The sequence below is a fragment of the Papaver somniferum genome, chromosome 7 (assembly GCF_003573695.1).
Source record: "Papaver somniferum cultivar HN1 chromosome 7, ASM357369v1, whole genome shotgun sequence".
NCBI classification, from domain to species: Eukaryota; Viridiplantae; Streptophyta; class Magnoliopsida; order Ranunculales; family Papaveraceae; genus Papaver; species Papaver somniferum.
In genome coordinates, this window is record NC_039364.1 from 185958835 (window position 1) to 185973285 (window position 14451).

General features: G+C 37.7%; 1 protein-coding gene across 1 annotated transcript; it reads left to right on the top strand.

The window, feature by feature from the left end:
- The first annotated feature begins 9228 nt into the window (after positions 1-9228).
- On the top strand, positions 9229-13509 carry LOC113299175 (F-box protein At5g52880-like). Its single transcript, XM_026548141.1, has 6 exons — positions 9229-9506; positions 9847-10001; positions 10623-10719; positions 11205-11401; positions 12036-12181; positions 13098-13509. Exons 1-6 carry the CDS (start codon positions 9322-9324, stop codon positions 13248-13250), a joined length of 933 nt encoding a protein of 310 aa, XP_026403926.1. The 5' UTR covers positions 9229-9321; the 3' UTR covers positions 13251-13509.
- Positions 13510-14451: the final 942 nt, after the last annotated feature.

The window sequence follows — 14451 nt, forward strand, 5'->3', positions numbered from 1 at the left end:
ATCATTCCAGTTACTTTTGTTTTATTCAAACTCTATCTTATCCATCGCCTCCAAAACATGGATACTTTTAATTTAGCGCTATTTTGTAAGAACAATGCTGGCAGGATGGGTAGACCATTCCCTGCAACTATCTTGTATCAGTCTTAGGTGCTTGCTCTTTCGGGGCCTAAGTTTTCCTATAAAAACAAAAAAAAATGTATTGTGGACCATGGGCTTAGTTTTTTTTTTTCGTTTTTTTTTTGAAGTAATTAAAATTTTATCAAAATACAAGTGACATTTGAAAAAAAAAAATAGATTAACAAAAAATAATCCAACTCTCACCTAAAAGCTATTAATCCGTAAAATTACATTCAAGATTATTCAAAAGGATTCTCATCGGACAAAAAACTTGTCAGGAGCCTAGATGTAAACTCAACTTACATATTTAGAATATCATGATGGGTCTTAACTCCTAAAATCATAAGATGTAAAGACGATCGTCGGGTGATATGCGTTTTTTTGTTAGAGGCCTTCGTCGGTTTTTCCACACTTATCTTACATAACTTGTATAGTAACATGTTGGACAACGTGATTAGGAGATTCTTTAGTTTGTTCATGATGTGAGACTGCCTGGTTGTATGGCATACCCAACTTCGTCTTATTTCCTGTGTCAGCTGCTTGTTGGAGATGCGATGAGACACTCTGCTTCGAGAGTGGTAGAAGGCGAAGGCTAAGGTTATTAGCTCATCTTGAAAGACTACCCACAAGAGTAGCCCATGATTTTTTGAGTGCAACAGTTCCAAGATTTTGTCACTCCTAGTTGGTAAACGAAGTACCCGCCAGAAATAACCACCCCAAATTTCCTCGCAGTCGTCATCCCTAGTTGGTAAAGAAAGTACCCGCCGGAAAAAATCGCCGCTAAGAGAGGGTTCACTTGGTACTGAAGCTGAGGATGGCATATGTACAGGTTGTTGTGGAAGCAAGCTGATGTAGAAGCGTCGTCGTAGTCGGATGAGTCTTAAACCTGCAGGGTGATTGATATCCTCGCCTAAAACTAGACTTTCAGAGTTACTAGTACAGAACGTTGCAAACATGTAAATGGATCTAGCAAGTAAAACAAACACAAAGCAACTAAAACATTTAACGGAAAATGGGTCATTTGTCCAAATATTTTTAAATCACGGTTCAAATGGACGAGTAAAAAATAGTTTGGGTGAAATGGCCAAAAAAAATAGTAAGTTTCATCCTAGCTTAAATTTAAAAAATAGCAAGGATGAAACTGGATACATCCTGTGTAAATTAAAAATAAGAAAAAAAAATTGAAAATGGGCACGATAAAACTGGTTACATCCTGCCTATTTTTACATTTTTTTCCATTTAAACAATATTAAAATCTAACTGTCCATTTCACACAAAAATTGTTAATTTTGGTCTTTTTAACCAATTTTGTGAACATTTAAACTTCCCTAAAACTATTCCTAAACTAATTACTTCAGTACATTTATTTATGAAAAGAAAAGACAACATTTCCCAAGGTGAGAACTTTTGTGCATCCTGACCCTAGTTAGTAAGTTCGCGAATGATTCGCGAATCATTCGCGAATTTTTCCGTATCACGAATTTTATCGTCTTATTCGCGTACGTTTGCAACTCCGAACCCAAGTCGCGTATTATGTGACATTTCCGAATTATTCGCGAACCGTTCACGAATTTTACGTATCCCGAATGATACGTCCGTTTAATTCGCCATAAATTCTTTAGCTTTTACTTTTCAAAGACTCCATTTTTTGGGCTTTACTGCCTCCTGAGCATACACGACCGAATATTAGACGTGTTGTGATTTTTATGAAACAAAAACGACTGAAGAGATTTGAAGGTGAAGGTGAGAGAGATCTCAAACTCACTAACCAAGCATCTAAACCACCATACGACGTCCTCTTGGATAACTAATGTTGTATATATTATTAATATCATCATATTAAATTTATTTTTTCTTTAAATAACTCACACATATGCATAAAAATTGGTCTATGACCTTATAAATACAAATTATTTGTTATATATAGATACCGAATTTTCAGAGCCGAACTCACATTTATAAATCGAATCATACACGTACGTATGCCGTTCCGAATTACTGACGAATCACGTCCCATTGACCGAATTTTGGACCGAATCTGAATTTTGCAAAACCGTATAATACTCGTACGTTTGCCGTTCCGTACGTTTGCCGAATCCCGAATTACTAACTAGGATCCTGACATCGTTTTGCTTTTCGTCTTTATCCCACTGGCAATGCGCAGATTTTGTCTCATCATAATTAAACCAAGAGTTTTTGATCTTTGTATCCTTGGGCTCAAATCAAGCTAATTTCTATTATGCCCCTGATTTCCAACCAGGAAGAAAGACCTTTGTGTAGGATATTATCGTTATCCCTTTCCGGTTTATCCTCCTGGCAAAAACCAGATTTTGTCCCACACATAATTACTCCACCTGTTACTGTTGTGCACTTAGATTCTATCGGCATAATTACCATTTTGCCCTTGATTTTCATCTGCCAGAATTCATGACTCGAAGCAGTTTGGAACCGAGTTGATGCAGAACAGCACCGACAACAATCTGTTTTGGTGATTTTGCCGTTGATAGCTTCGTTGGGAACGTTGGAGATCTCAACGCTGCCGTTATGCGTTGATAAGGCTATTGTCCAGTAATTCAGGGCTTATTGCATCAGAGCAATATTGAACCGGTTCCAACCAGCTCACTGAATCATCGTTCTTTCCGCACTTCCTTCTGGGTAATTGACTGTGATTAGGATTGTTGATGATGATGTGGTCTCTGATTGGGGTCTTGACTTTTGATTTTTGATAGAAGATATCCAATTTTGAAACAAACAGGGTCATGTATATGTATTTTTCCTTTTGCTGTTTGTTTTTATGGTTGTTTTGCCTTGACTCCCATGGTTCAGACTTCCTAAGAAATTGAGATTGAGTGATTGACTGTATGTAATTGACAGATAAATTGGGGGAGGGGGTGTATCAGATGGTGGAGGGGGGCATACCAAAGGCGGACTCCCCATGAGAAAGTTTTTTTTTTTTTTAGATGGCCATAATAAACAACTTTTTTTTCTTTGGAATTTCTTTTGAAGGGACCAATTTTAGCAAAACTCAAACTCAACCGGGCGTAATTTGTAAGAGTTCTAAAACTTGTACAAGAAAGGAAAAATACTCTAGAGCCTCCTCATTTTTCTTGCTAACATCTAGTTCATTTGGTCTATAACTGCGTAGTGACGTTTAGTTTTTCTATGAATAAAACTAGTTCAACTAATATTTTTATATTTCATTTTCGTTGTTTTTGGTGTATATGGACACATTTATTCGTTATTTTTATGTATTTACAATGATTTTTTTCTCGCTCTAATAGCGACTCATCTCTATGGTGTTTCTTGGCTTGATATTTTCGATTGTTCTTTAAAGGTGGTTAAGAATATAGGTTGCTCCTCGGGAGTCGGATTTTCCAGATTCGTGAGGTTTGCAGCTTTGTCTATTACAAACAGATTTCCTTACTTTGATCTTGATCTAAACGGAAATCAAATAGGCTTATCTGTTAGAGGCAGATTTGTATCAAAGTATTCACTTAGGTTGAAGTAACTCTTAGGCTGTAACGGATGTCAGTTAAGGTAATGAAGTGCGTAGAGCCTTGCGAGGTTCAAGAGACGTAAGGAGCACGGCGTAACTGAATTGCTTGGAGGTTGGATTCAGTCTCAACTACGTTCGAGTCCGAATTCTGGTAGTAAAATAGTGTCTGTAGCGGTTTAATACAACTTGGCGTTCAAACTGGACGATTTCTTAGGATTTTTCTGCTATACTTTTTACTTCTGCATTATATTTGTGTTGATATAATTAAAGTAAAAGCAAGGGATTCGATATTCAACCTGGACGGTTTTCAACTAAAACTTTATGGAACCTACAAGACCTGTTCTTGTGAATTCGTATCTTGAAATAAATATTATAATATTTGTTCTTGTTGGAATACGGTTCATGTACTGTTTCGGTACATACTAGGTTGTTATTGGATATTGATTTTTGAGATCGTCCAAGAGTTCTTGTATACAATCAGGTTCACGGATCTTTGATCGAAACTACTGATTGTACAAGAAAGATAAACTGTATGTACATATTGTTCAAGGATAATTAAGTTGATATACTTGATATATTGTGTTAGGTTTTGTCTTATAGGTCCAAACGAAAAAGTTTGTTGTGTACTTGGTCCCCTCTGCGTTTTCAAATGGTGGATTAGTTTGCTGGTAAGACCAGGTACATATTAACGTGGAAGTTAGAGATCCCTAAACAAAGGTGAATCAGTTTGCTGGTAAGATCAGGTACATATTCAAACTTGGAGGTTAAAGATCCTTAAAAAAAGATGATTTGGTTTGGTCCAGGTATGTATTCACAATGTATCCAAATGGATATTGGACTGGATACAATTCCTCTACAATATATAAATTCTAACTGAAAATGTACATATTTCTGATCCTCCTCTCCCATAAATACAAACAGTAAACTCTTATTCATTGAGGCATCAGAGTGCCTTTGCAGGTACCCACCCACCCCACGTGCCCCGCTTTCACTCATCAACAATTCTTGGAGATCCAAAGCTTTAGGAGAGCTGATTCATCAAGCAGATGGAATTTCCTCATCCATAAAGAACGCATCACGAGGAATACTAGTAAATCGTCCAACAGTTCATATTTCATCATCAGAAATCACAACTTCCATTAAGAACACATCACGACGAAATTATAGAATCTTACAACGGCTAAAATTTCATCCTCAAGTGCAAATCCCGAGGAGTGTTGTAGAAATATATTTGCTACAACATCTTTTGGCTCCCATCGTTGGGCAGAGAAGGAATTTTCAGGGGAAAAAAAATCAAGATCCATGGCTACATCTCAGGTAAGACGGAGAGATAAGAACACCATTGTAAATTAATGCGAGAGAATGACGTATTCGGAGTGATGTTGACCACCCACTTCGATAAGAGAACGTTATCAATAACGACTACATCAGGATGTCCTTCTGCGAGGACTTATCCCCACGAGATAAGTAGAGGAAACCACTGGGTAAGTATTATGTGCGATTCTGAACAGAACCCCAAGGGATTGGGATCAACGCCATGTAAACATGTCAAACTCTCCTCCAAACAACCTCGCCAATATGGGCTTTCATTTAGCCTCACATATTGCGAAGTGGACATGATCATATTAACACATATAAACCCGAGTTTGCGCAAAATATTGCAAGAGTTAGAAAAATAAAACAGACTATTAAAGGCCTCACTAGATAAGAGACCAGAAAAGGGTAGTCCCTGAAAGTGTCACTTCACACCAGCGTGCACGACCTTCAAATGAGGGTCGGCGAGCGTGACAGATACGAAGTGGTCATGATCCGAAAGGAAAGTCCTTAAAAATGAAAAGTATAGCATGCAAATGGGAACAATTACCTTGGATGCCTTATATGAGAGTAATACCCAAAACATCTCGCCATGGATGCAATCTTCCAATGATAGATTAAAAAAAAAACAAAGATGCATGTATGCATGCATCACATGCATGTGAGGATGACAGTCATCAACAATGACACACCTATGCGACACGAACATCAACTATCGATGTCAATTGTAGTACAATCATCGTACTCAATTGTTGTACGCTCACTTAGCTAAGCCTCACATATATTCAACGATTTCAAGTTGTACACTTGCGAGCAAATCAACGAATTATATCACCAATACATGGCTACGCCAATTCTGGCGCTACTTGCTTGACCAATAAACTGAGCGTTCCTACACGCGCCCTTGGACTATCAATCAAACTTAACACTCCCCCAACGATCTTGCTCGCTAGACTCGGCATTCCAACTCTCCGGTTCAATTGGCGATCTAAGCCAATGATCCAACTCGTCGGTCTAATCAAACGATCCATCTTGTTACAACTCATCGTGCCTATTACCGATGAGATTTTTTTTGGGCCGGACAAGTAAAACAATTTTAAGTATGGTCAACCTTGTGCAGTCAGAACTGTTAAATAATAATTCTTGCATACCTAACACCGATTCCAACTCGGCTTTGATTAGAGGAAATATTGTTGGAAAATTGAACAAAATTTTAATATGAAAGGAAAATCCCTTGTCTAATACCTAGTGGAGTTGGGTTTTGGAGTTAATTGGATTTGGCCCAATTAAGTTTCTGGTACAGTTAGGGTAGTTTCAATTCGGAAACTAAAAGAAATCAGAAAAGTGAAAGGAGTTAACCTTTCGTACAAAACCCTTGGAAAAGAAAACAACTCCATGAAGCATCGTGATCTTTCAGTGAAAAGGTATTAGTATCTTTTATAAATACCCGCACGTATAGGATAGAAAACAATCGAAAACCTAATCATCTTTCTACTGCATTCCAAAATCATGTTTCAAGTTTTGTGTCAAAGAGAGTTCATCACTTTAAGTTTTGGTTCGCCGTTTATCGAAGTTTGGAGTGCTACTACATGATAGACACATTTTTGTGTCTAAATTGTCCTCAATGTCTGTTTTGTTGGAACTCGATTTTTGTACTAATATTGTGTTTTTATGTATTTTTACGAAATAAATATTGTTGGAAAATTCGGCTCGAAAAGTTGCTCGGAGCACCCCCAAAGGACATTTGCTATACGGATCCTCACTTTGGATAAGGGGTAACCTAATTACTAAGTGGCACCCCATTTCTAGGCAGCTGCTAACCACATCCCAGAACCGGATAGGGGGCAACCCTTCTTCTTCATTTCAAATTCATTTTTTGGCGGGAAGAAGAGTTCACTTCTGGCAGTTTTCTCGATCGGATTTTGGATGGGTTAGAGGTAGACTAAATCGCTGAAACTTCATGAGTGGACGTGATATAGCCTAAAAGGCTTGGTATGGGACTTTGGTTCGATCCAATTTGGCTGGATATTCCGCGAGAAGCAAAACAGGGCAGTACGTGCATGGGAGAGTTATTTCACGGGATTGCATGAGTCTGAACGATTTCTGAGCATGTTTGTTGATTCGAGCAACAGTTTGGAGCGTGTCAGAGGTAAATAAGGTAGATTTAACAGCAGCAGACGTGTAGGAGAAGGATTTTTGGAAAGAAAATATTCCGAGAATATTACCCTTCACTGCCGAATAAAGAGAGATTACTGTGAGTTATTACGCAGGATTTTCTTCGCATGTTGAGTATAAATATCATCCTGGGGTAGCAGAGAAGGGGACATAGAGTTTGGGGAGAGTTCTAGAGCACGACAGAGCTTAAACACCAAAGTTGCAGAGCTGCCATTTTCTGCTACTGCATTTCTGAAGAACACTAAGAACGGACTGCCAAAGACAGTCGTTTTCCAACAGTGACAACGACGCCTAACGTGGGTCTTAGAAAAACAGTATCAGTGACACATACTGTGGGTCGTAGTTCCCTGATTTGTAACACTTATAACTGTTACAAACCCGATTTTATTGTATTTCTCATATTCTCATCATTTGTAAACCATTTTTGAGCATCAATGAAATTCTTTGAGAGGTTTTCCAACATGATGAGCGGCTAATTCTCTCACAACCAAGACAATGAGGAAGCTATTTACGCATGAATAATTGGTAATTATTTATTCTCTCTAATTTATAATTTATAATTCACTCAATCACTGCTTTTGCAGAGTTTTTAATTGTTTGCAAAAAAAAAAAAAAATCTTCATTAGTTGTGATTCAATTAGATAGGTTATGCTTTGTTTAGATAATCTATGCTTAGGGATACAATTAATTTTTGAGAATTTTCCAGATTATTTGTGAATTAAGAAATAAGAGTCTTAAAAGATAATTAGAGTTTTGGATTGTTTACCATAATTTATTCATGTGTAATAGTGAAATCAGTGTCTTGGTTGTTTTCTAATATCTTGAAGTCAATTTTGTAATAAGTTTTCTTTGTTTTTAAATTTTTATTAAGTCTAAAATTCATTGCCTTCACAAGTCTTAAAACAACCCTTTTATAACTATCTACAACAACTTTGAAAACACATCAAATTTTTGAAAACACATCTCTTCTTCTCTGTTTGTTTTATTGCAGTTTATACACAAGATTTCCAACAAATATTTCAAAAAATATTCCTCGCATAGTCTTAGTCAATACTTGTGGAAATTTTCGAGCAAGCTAAACTTGTTTAGCACAGATTCAAGAATATAAAGAACCTTGTTCTATAGGCAATTGAACTCCATCTTAGAGCAGTGACAACCAAATCAACTTGGCTTTGATTAAAAGAAATATTTCAAAAAATATTCCTTTCACGGTTTGACGTACAAATTACGAGCAAGCATAACCTAAAGTTCTAAACTAGTTGAGCACTGGTGTAAAAATAACAAGGACCTTATTCCGTTCCATTCCATAGGCAGTGGAACCCCACGGGTGAAAGGAAAAAGAAAAGGGAAATTACAAACTTACAACTTACAGTTGTTTCTAGGGCTGCACATAACCGACTCGACCCGACCCACACCCGTCGAAAAATATCCGTACCCGAACCGACCCATTTAGGTATGGGTCGACTATGGGTGAGGCACGTGAAAACCCACCGTATGTTGGGTCGGTTGCGGGTAGGAACTTTCTTCACCCGAACCGACCCACCAACCCGCCCAATATTCCCTAGCATGCTAGCCCTTAGATTTTCTATCCTAGAATGAATCTCAGCCATCGGATTGAAAAAATAAAATACCTAACCCTAACTAAGCATCGCACTCGCAGCCCACACCTATCACTTCGGCCTCTTCTTCTCTCCTTCTCAGAAACAGAGTCACGGAGACTCTTCTTCCCTAAATTGATTAATGGCTGCTTCATCAGCTGATCAGCATGCCTCGTCGGAAATGGTTTATCCACCCATAGTAGTAAATTAGGTGTTAACAAAGAAGTTTATGGAAAATATTTGTCTCCTTCATTTTTAAGTAACTTTAATTTTCTACACTTAAATTCTGTAATTCTTCATGAATCATGATACAAGTAATTTGCAAGTTATGACGGGTAACCCACCACCCGATGGGTCAGGTGAAAAGCGACCCATTGTTATGGTGGGTCGGTTGCGGGTGAAAAGTTCAATTACCCACCAGCAGTGGGTCGGGTGGTGGGTGAGGCCAAACCCGACCCAACCCGACCCATGTGCAGCCCTAGTTGTTTCTTCGCTGCACGTATTCTAAACAGAAAAAACGGGCTTTCAAATTTTCCAACAGAGTAAAGAGAGGATATTAACCTTCCTAGTTCCTATTAACCTTCGTAAATCTCTGAGATAGCGTTAATTTCGAAACCCTAAATGTCGGATACTTTAGAGAGATACCAAAAATTAAGATTGAGAGAATCTTTATCTAGGGTTTATGATTACCCATCAGTCTGCAACGAGCTTAGCTTTATCTTAAGAGGTGTTTACGCCAAGGTTTCAAAGAATCTCCAGTCGATCATCTTTGAGGACACTCTTTCTGCTATTCGACTCCTCCCCCAGTGAGTAATTTCTCAAATATTCCCCCATTTCTGTTATAATATTGTTTTATCTTATTAACATTTTTTTTTATCCATATGGTCTGAGTCTGGTCTGAGTTTGTGAGGAATGAACCCTAGATTACTCAATTATGTTGATCGGGCAACAAAATGCCCTTATTCCAAACCTAGAATGATATTCCCATTGATCTTGGAGCTACAATGTAGAAATCAATCCATGGGAGTTATTTTTTTCTTGATTTAAACCATTGTTGCATCAAAGGCGATCAGATGTGCAACTATCTTTATTTTAGATGTATTGTCGTGTATATCTTTTCCTCACTTTGTATTCGGGATGCTTTAGGGTGGATACATGTAGGGGAAAGGTAGCAGCTAATCTCCTCTTACAAGCAGCAGAGGCAGTGTTGCCCAAACAGAAGAGAACCTCGGCAGTTGCAGAGTTCAAGCATGCTGTAGTTGAATATAAAAGACGTTGTAAAGGTCAGAAGAATGAAGAAGGTACTACTTCAATTTTAGATGCCATTCTATTTATTTATTTTTTGGGCATCCCCTTCTTATTTTGTAGATTATTTTTAAATCACACTGTTAAACTGATAAAAACACCCATTGGATGAGAGAGAAAAAAACAGAATGCATATTCTACCATACCAATCTAATCCTTCACTTTTTTCCTGGGTCAAATTCACATCTTTTAACCTCTTTTAACCACGCTCTAGGATTGCAGAATTCATGAAGGTAGTTCTGGTCAGAGTGGTAAGGAGTTTGAACCAATCGACTAACAGTTATACCAAGTCTAAGCTAGGTATTATTGTAAGAGATGAAAGAATACATGCCATCTTATTTGCCATAAACACACACACACACACACTCACACAGTTACGTTTACAGTAGACCTGAGCATGAGGCTGTCGTAGTTTAAGAAATTAGTGGAATAATGGCTATGCACAGAAAATAATTTTCTGTATATGTAGTTAATTTGCTTGGAAAAATTCTATTTGCAAAAAGAAAACCTTTCTTAACCTTCTGGGTTACAGGATCCTTAAAGAAATTATTTGATTCCCTTCATGCTGAATAGTTTAGCTGGGCAAATATTCAACCTCTGATTCTCATGTCTTACAGGTTCAGCAGAATCAGCACAACTACCCCAAGATGTTCTAATCCATCTCTTCAGTTTCCTGGATATGCAATCTTTGGTTACCGTTGGTTTAGTTTGTTGGTAACTGTTCGTCCTACTTAGATGGGTTCATGTCAATGTGTTAATTTTTTCTATTTGTTACATCTCATCATCTGTTCATTGCCCTGTATATACATAGTAACTATTTTGGCACATGCCCTTGTCTTAGAGACCGTATAGAAGTGATCAAAAGCTCTTTCACCAAGTAGATAATTGGTGGCACTAAAAATATTAGGTGTGTGTGTGTGTGGGGTGGGGGGTGGGGAAATGAGGGTTGAAGTTTTAAAATAATATACTTTCCTGTCCTTGGTGAAGAGTCTCCTCACCCAAAAAACACTCCTGTATTGTTACTGTAGTCTCTCTTTCACACCCACTGGCGTCTCTTATTTTTATTTTTTGTTTGTTTGGAAGCTAAAAACAATGTGGCCATAGAATCATATTAGAAAGGCATAGCTGGTCGGTATACTATATGATGGCCAGACGTATATATCTATGTTCATTGATTAGCTTGCTGAATTCTCTGAAAGGTCTTGGAGCTTTGCAGCAAATGAGAACCATCTCTGGCAGTTACAATATGCTACTTACTTTAGGAGTTCAGATGATCACAGTAAGCAGATTGGTAAACTGGCAGTGGACTGGAGTACGGCTTCATATAAGATGGAAGCAAGCAATTGCCTGAAAACTGTTTATGACTGGAAAAAAGCCTTTAAAATATCATATGCAGGTATGTTTTTAGGTGTTCCCTATCTGTGCTTTCAAAAGTATGCCGGATACATAGGTGATCAAGTTGGCAACCAAGCTATTGCCTCATTTGGTTATTTTCTTTAGTAGAAGCATTAGCTTCCCATTTTCTCGAGAAAATGATCGATATTAATATACTATTTTACCGTAACTATGTAAGTCATGCCTATTCTGAAGCTAATAATTCATGCAGCTGGACCTGATGAAAATACTAGAAATATGGGGACTACGGCTCCTATTAATTTTTCAGTTAAATCATGTTTAAAATTAAATCACCAAAACAAGATTTAGCGAAGTCACCGTAGAAAGAAAAAGATGTTAGTCATGTTAGGTAACCTAGAACGTCGTGTTGTGTTACAGACAATAGTTACTGTTACCTGCCCAAAGTTATAGCTACTCGATCCCAAAGACTCCTATTATTTTAGTATTGTCATAACTGTATTATGAGATTGTTCACTTTTACATGATACATTGTCTTTCTTTCTCCCCAAAGACATAACTATTGAGACCAATGTTGAGTTTCTGCAATGAATGCCCATGAGGCTCTGCTAGTGTTTTTACGGAATAGCCTTTTTATCTAATTTTAATACCATGTTCTAATCTAATATTTTTTGCAGAAAAATTTCCTTCAAAGATCTTGTCAAATAGGGGATACTGTGGGCATGGTAAGTCAATAGTTTGGCTTAGTAATATGAAGTGTACCAACGTGCACCATGCACTAATACTTGAAGGACAGCAAACAAAGCTGATATCGTCACCGCAGGTAAGACCATGATATGTTGTATTCTGTAAGAGACTTCTCTGTGCATCTCAACAAGATTCAGGAAAAAAATAGAGAAAAAGTAATGAACGTGAAGGTGAAATCTTTTCCTGGTTTTGTGCTACTACTGCTGTGTTGCCTTTTTATGGACAGTTAGTAGCTTTCTAGATATGATGGGCTGCCTTCTAGTAGGCTTTGTCTATCCATATAACCTAATCATACTTCTTGTAATACTTGGTACAAAAATGACAAAGAATGTGGAAAATCTCATCAACAGAGAGAAGTACTGAGAAGTCGTCAGCACTTTTATGTTGAGACTTACTAGAAGCTTTGCTCAGAATCAGATCCTTCCCCAACCGGGGGTACTTAGCTTTTCGTGACATTTTTCATGATAGTGTACAGCAGGGACTATCTTTTTTCTTTGCCTCCGTACTTAAACTTAAACGAGTTGACGCGTTTATTCATAATTGGAACTAACTAAACTGATTTAATCTGGACCAAGTTTCGACAATATGGCCATGTTTGGTTTTTGGCCCTTAGTGTGTTTGGTGGTTTACGGGGCATATCTAAGACACATTAAGGATATTACTGTTTAGAGATCTGGATAGTGCTTTGCTGAAAGTTGGCATGATCCGCATGAAGAAAAATGTTGCAGATTGCAATATCAGATTTGGTTTTAGTTTGTATCAAGTGTGTATATGAATGGTAACCAGGGTGTGAAAATTTGTAACATTTGAATGGTCTATTTGGTTGTTGGTGGGCAAAGTGCAAGTTGTCAATGTTTAGCTCATTAGGAAGTTTTCTAATATTTTGGGCAGTGTCTTTTAAAATGCTTAGCAATTTAGCATATCTTGATTATATTTGATTTGATTCTGTATAAATGGCTAAATTCTGAAAGAAAAAACTAATGGTCTCCTAGGTTGTCGAGTATCTGCTCAAGGACTCTTTATCAACATGTTCATCTTCAGATAGTGAAAATGATTCAGATGGAGATTCTGTATCCAAGCTATGGGCCTACCAGAAATACCGGAAACATATAGGAAGCTCCAGGAAGAAGAGCTTTGATGGCTGAATATGCAAAGGTGTTTTACTATTTCATGGGAAGTAGTCTGCACTGGGTTATTTCACTACATATTTTTTCGGATGGAAGATATTCTTATACTGTCTTTGCAATTTGTAAATATCCCCATGAAGGAATGAACATCTTTGGCAAAGGAAGGTGCTCCTTCGCAGTTCTTGTAATCCATAAGAATCTTCTCAAGGACAGAACAAAGTTAGGAAGATACTGTTGTATTTCATTTATATTTTGAACAGTGTGTTAGAGTCCCCATCATTTTTTTCTTTCTTTTAACCATATTTTTGGTTTGGTGTGATGTGTCTTCGCCTCATCCCGTCACGATGTATTTTTGATTTGGTTTGGCTCGGCAAAGCCTCGCCCCGTCGCGATTCTTTGATTTGGGTTTGGCTCGGCTAAGCCCCCGTCGCTTTTGATTTTTGACTTGGTGTGGCTCGGCTTTGCCTCGCCCCCGTCCCCGATGCATTTACAAAACATGAGGTTATGCTTGTAGTTAAGGACACCCGGTCAAAAGCATTTGCAAAACAGGCTTATGCTAACACAGTAAAAGAGCAACAGTTAAGCAACACCTAATAGTACCCAGAAATTAAGACGACATGAAAAACTACAGGTAACTGGAACCAACAAATAAAAAGATGGAAACTTCAGCTACGCCGCTACCGAGTCCCCAGCAGCGGCGCCAAAAACTTGGTAGGCTAAGGAAAAATGCCTACGATATTAAACTGCAAGTGCACAGTGCCTTATTGTGTATAGTGCAAATACAGGTCGATCCACAGGGACAAGGTGGGTGTAGTGTCGAAACTACGTTCTTACTATAACTGATTCCAAACAAGAGTAACACAAAGAGGGGTTTTGCGTCGATACGACAAAGGTTATGAATGATTATACTAAAGAAATAAGATTAGGAAGCAATAAAAGATAAACTAGGGCTTTGAATCCACCACCTAAATGCATAGAATCCTAGATTTGATAAACTAGTTCTCCTTTCAATCAAGGAGTTATAGAAGTTCTAGCCTCAAACTACCTTGAAGATGTGATAAACCACTAGTTCAAATGGATAATTTAACCTCCGCAAAGTATGTCAATTCTTATCTTTTTAAGGCATAGATAATCACAAATTGAGTTGAATCAGTTTATATAGTGCTTGAAAACATACAAAGAATTACTCTAACTACCATGGATGCATGGCATACAAGGT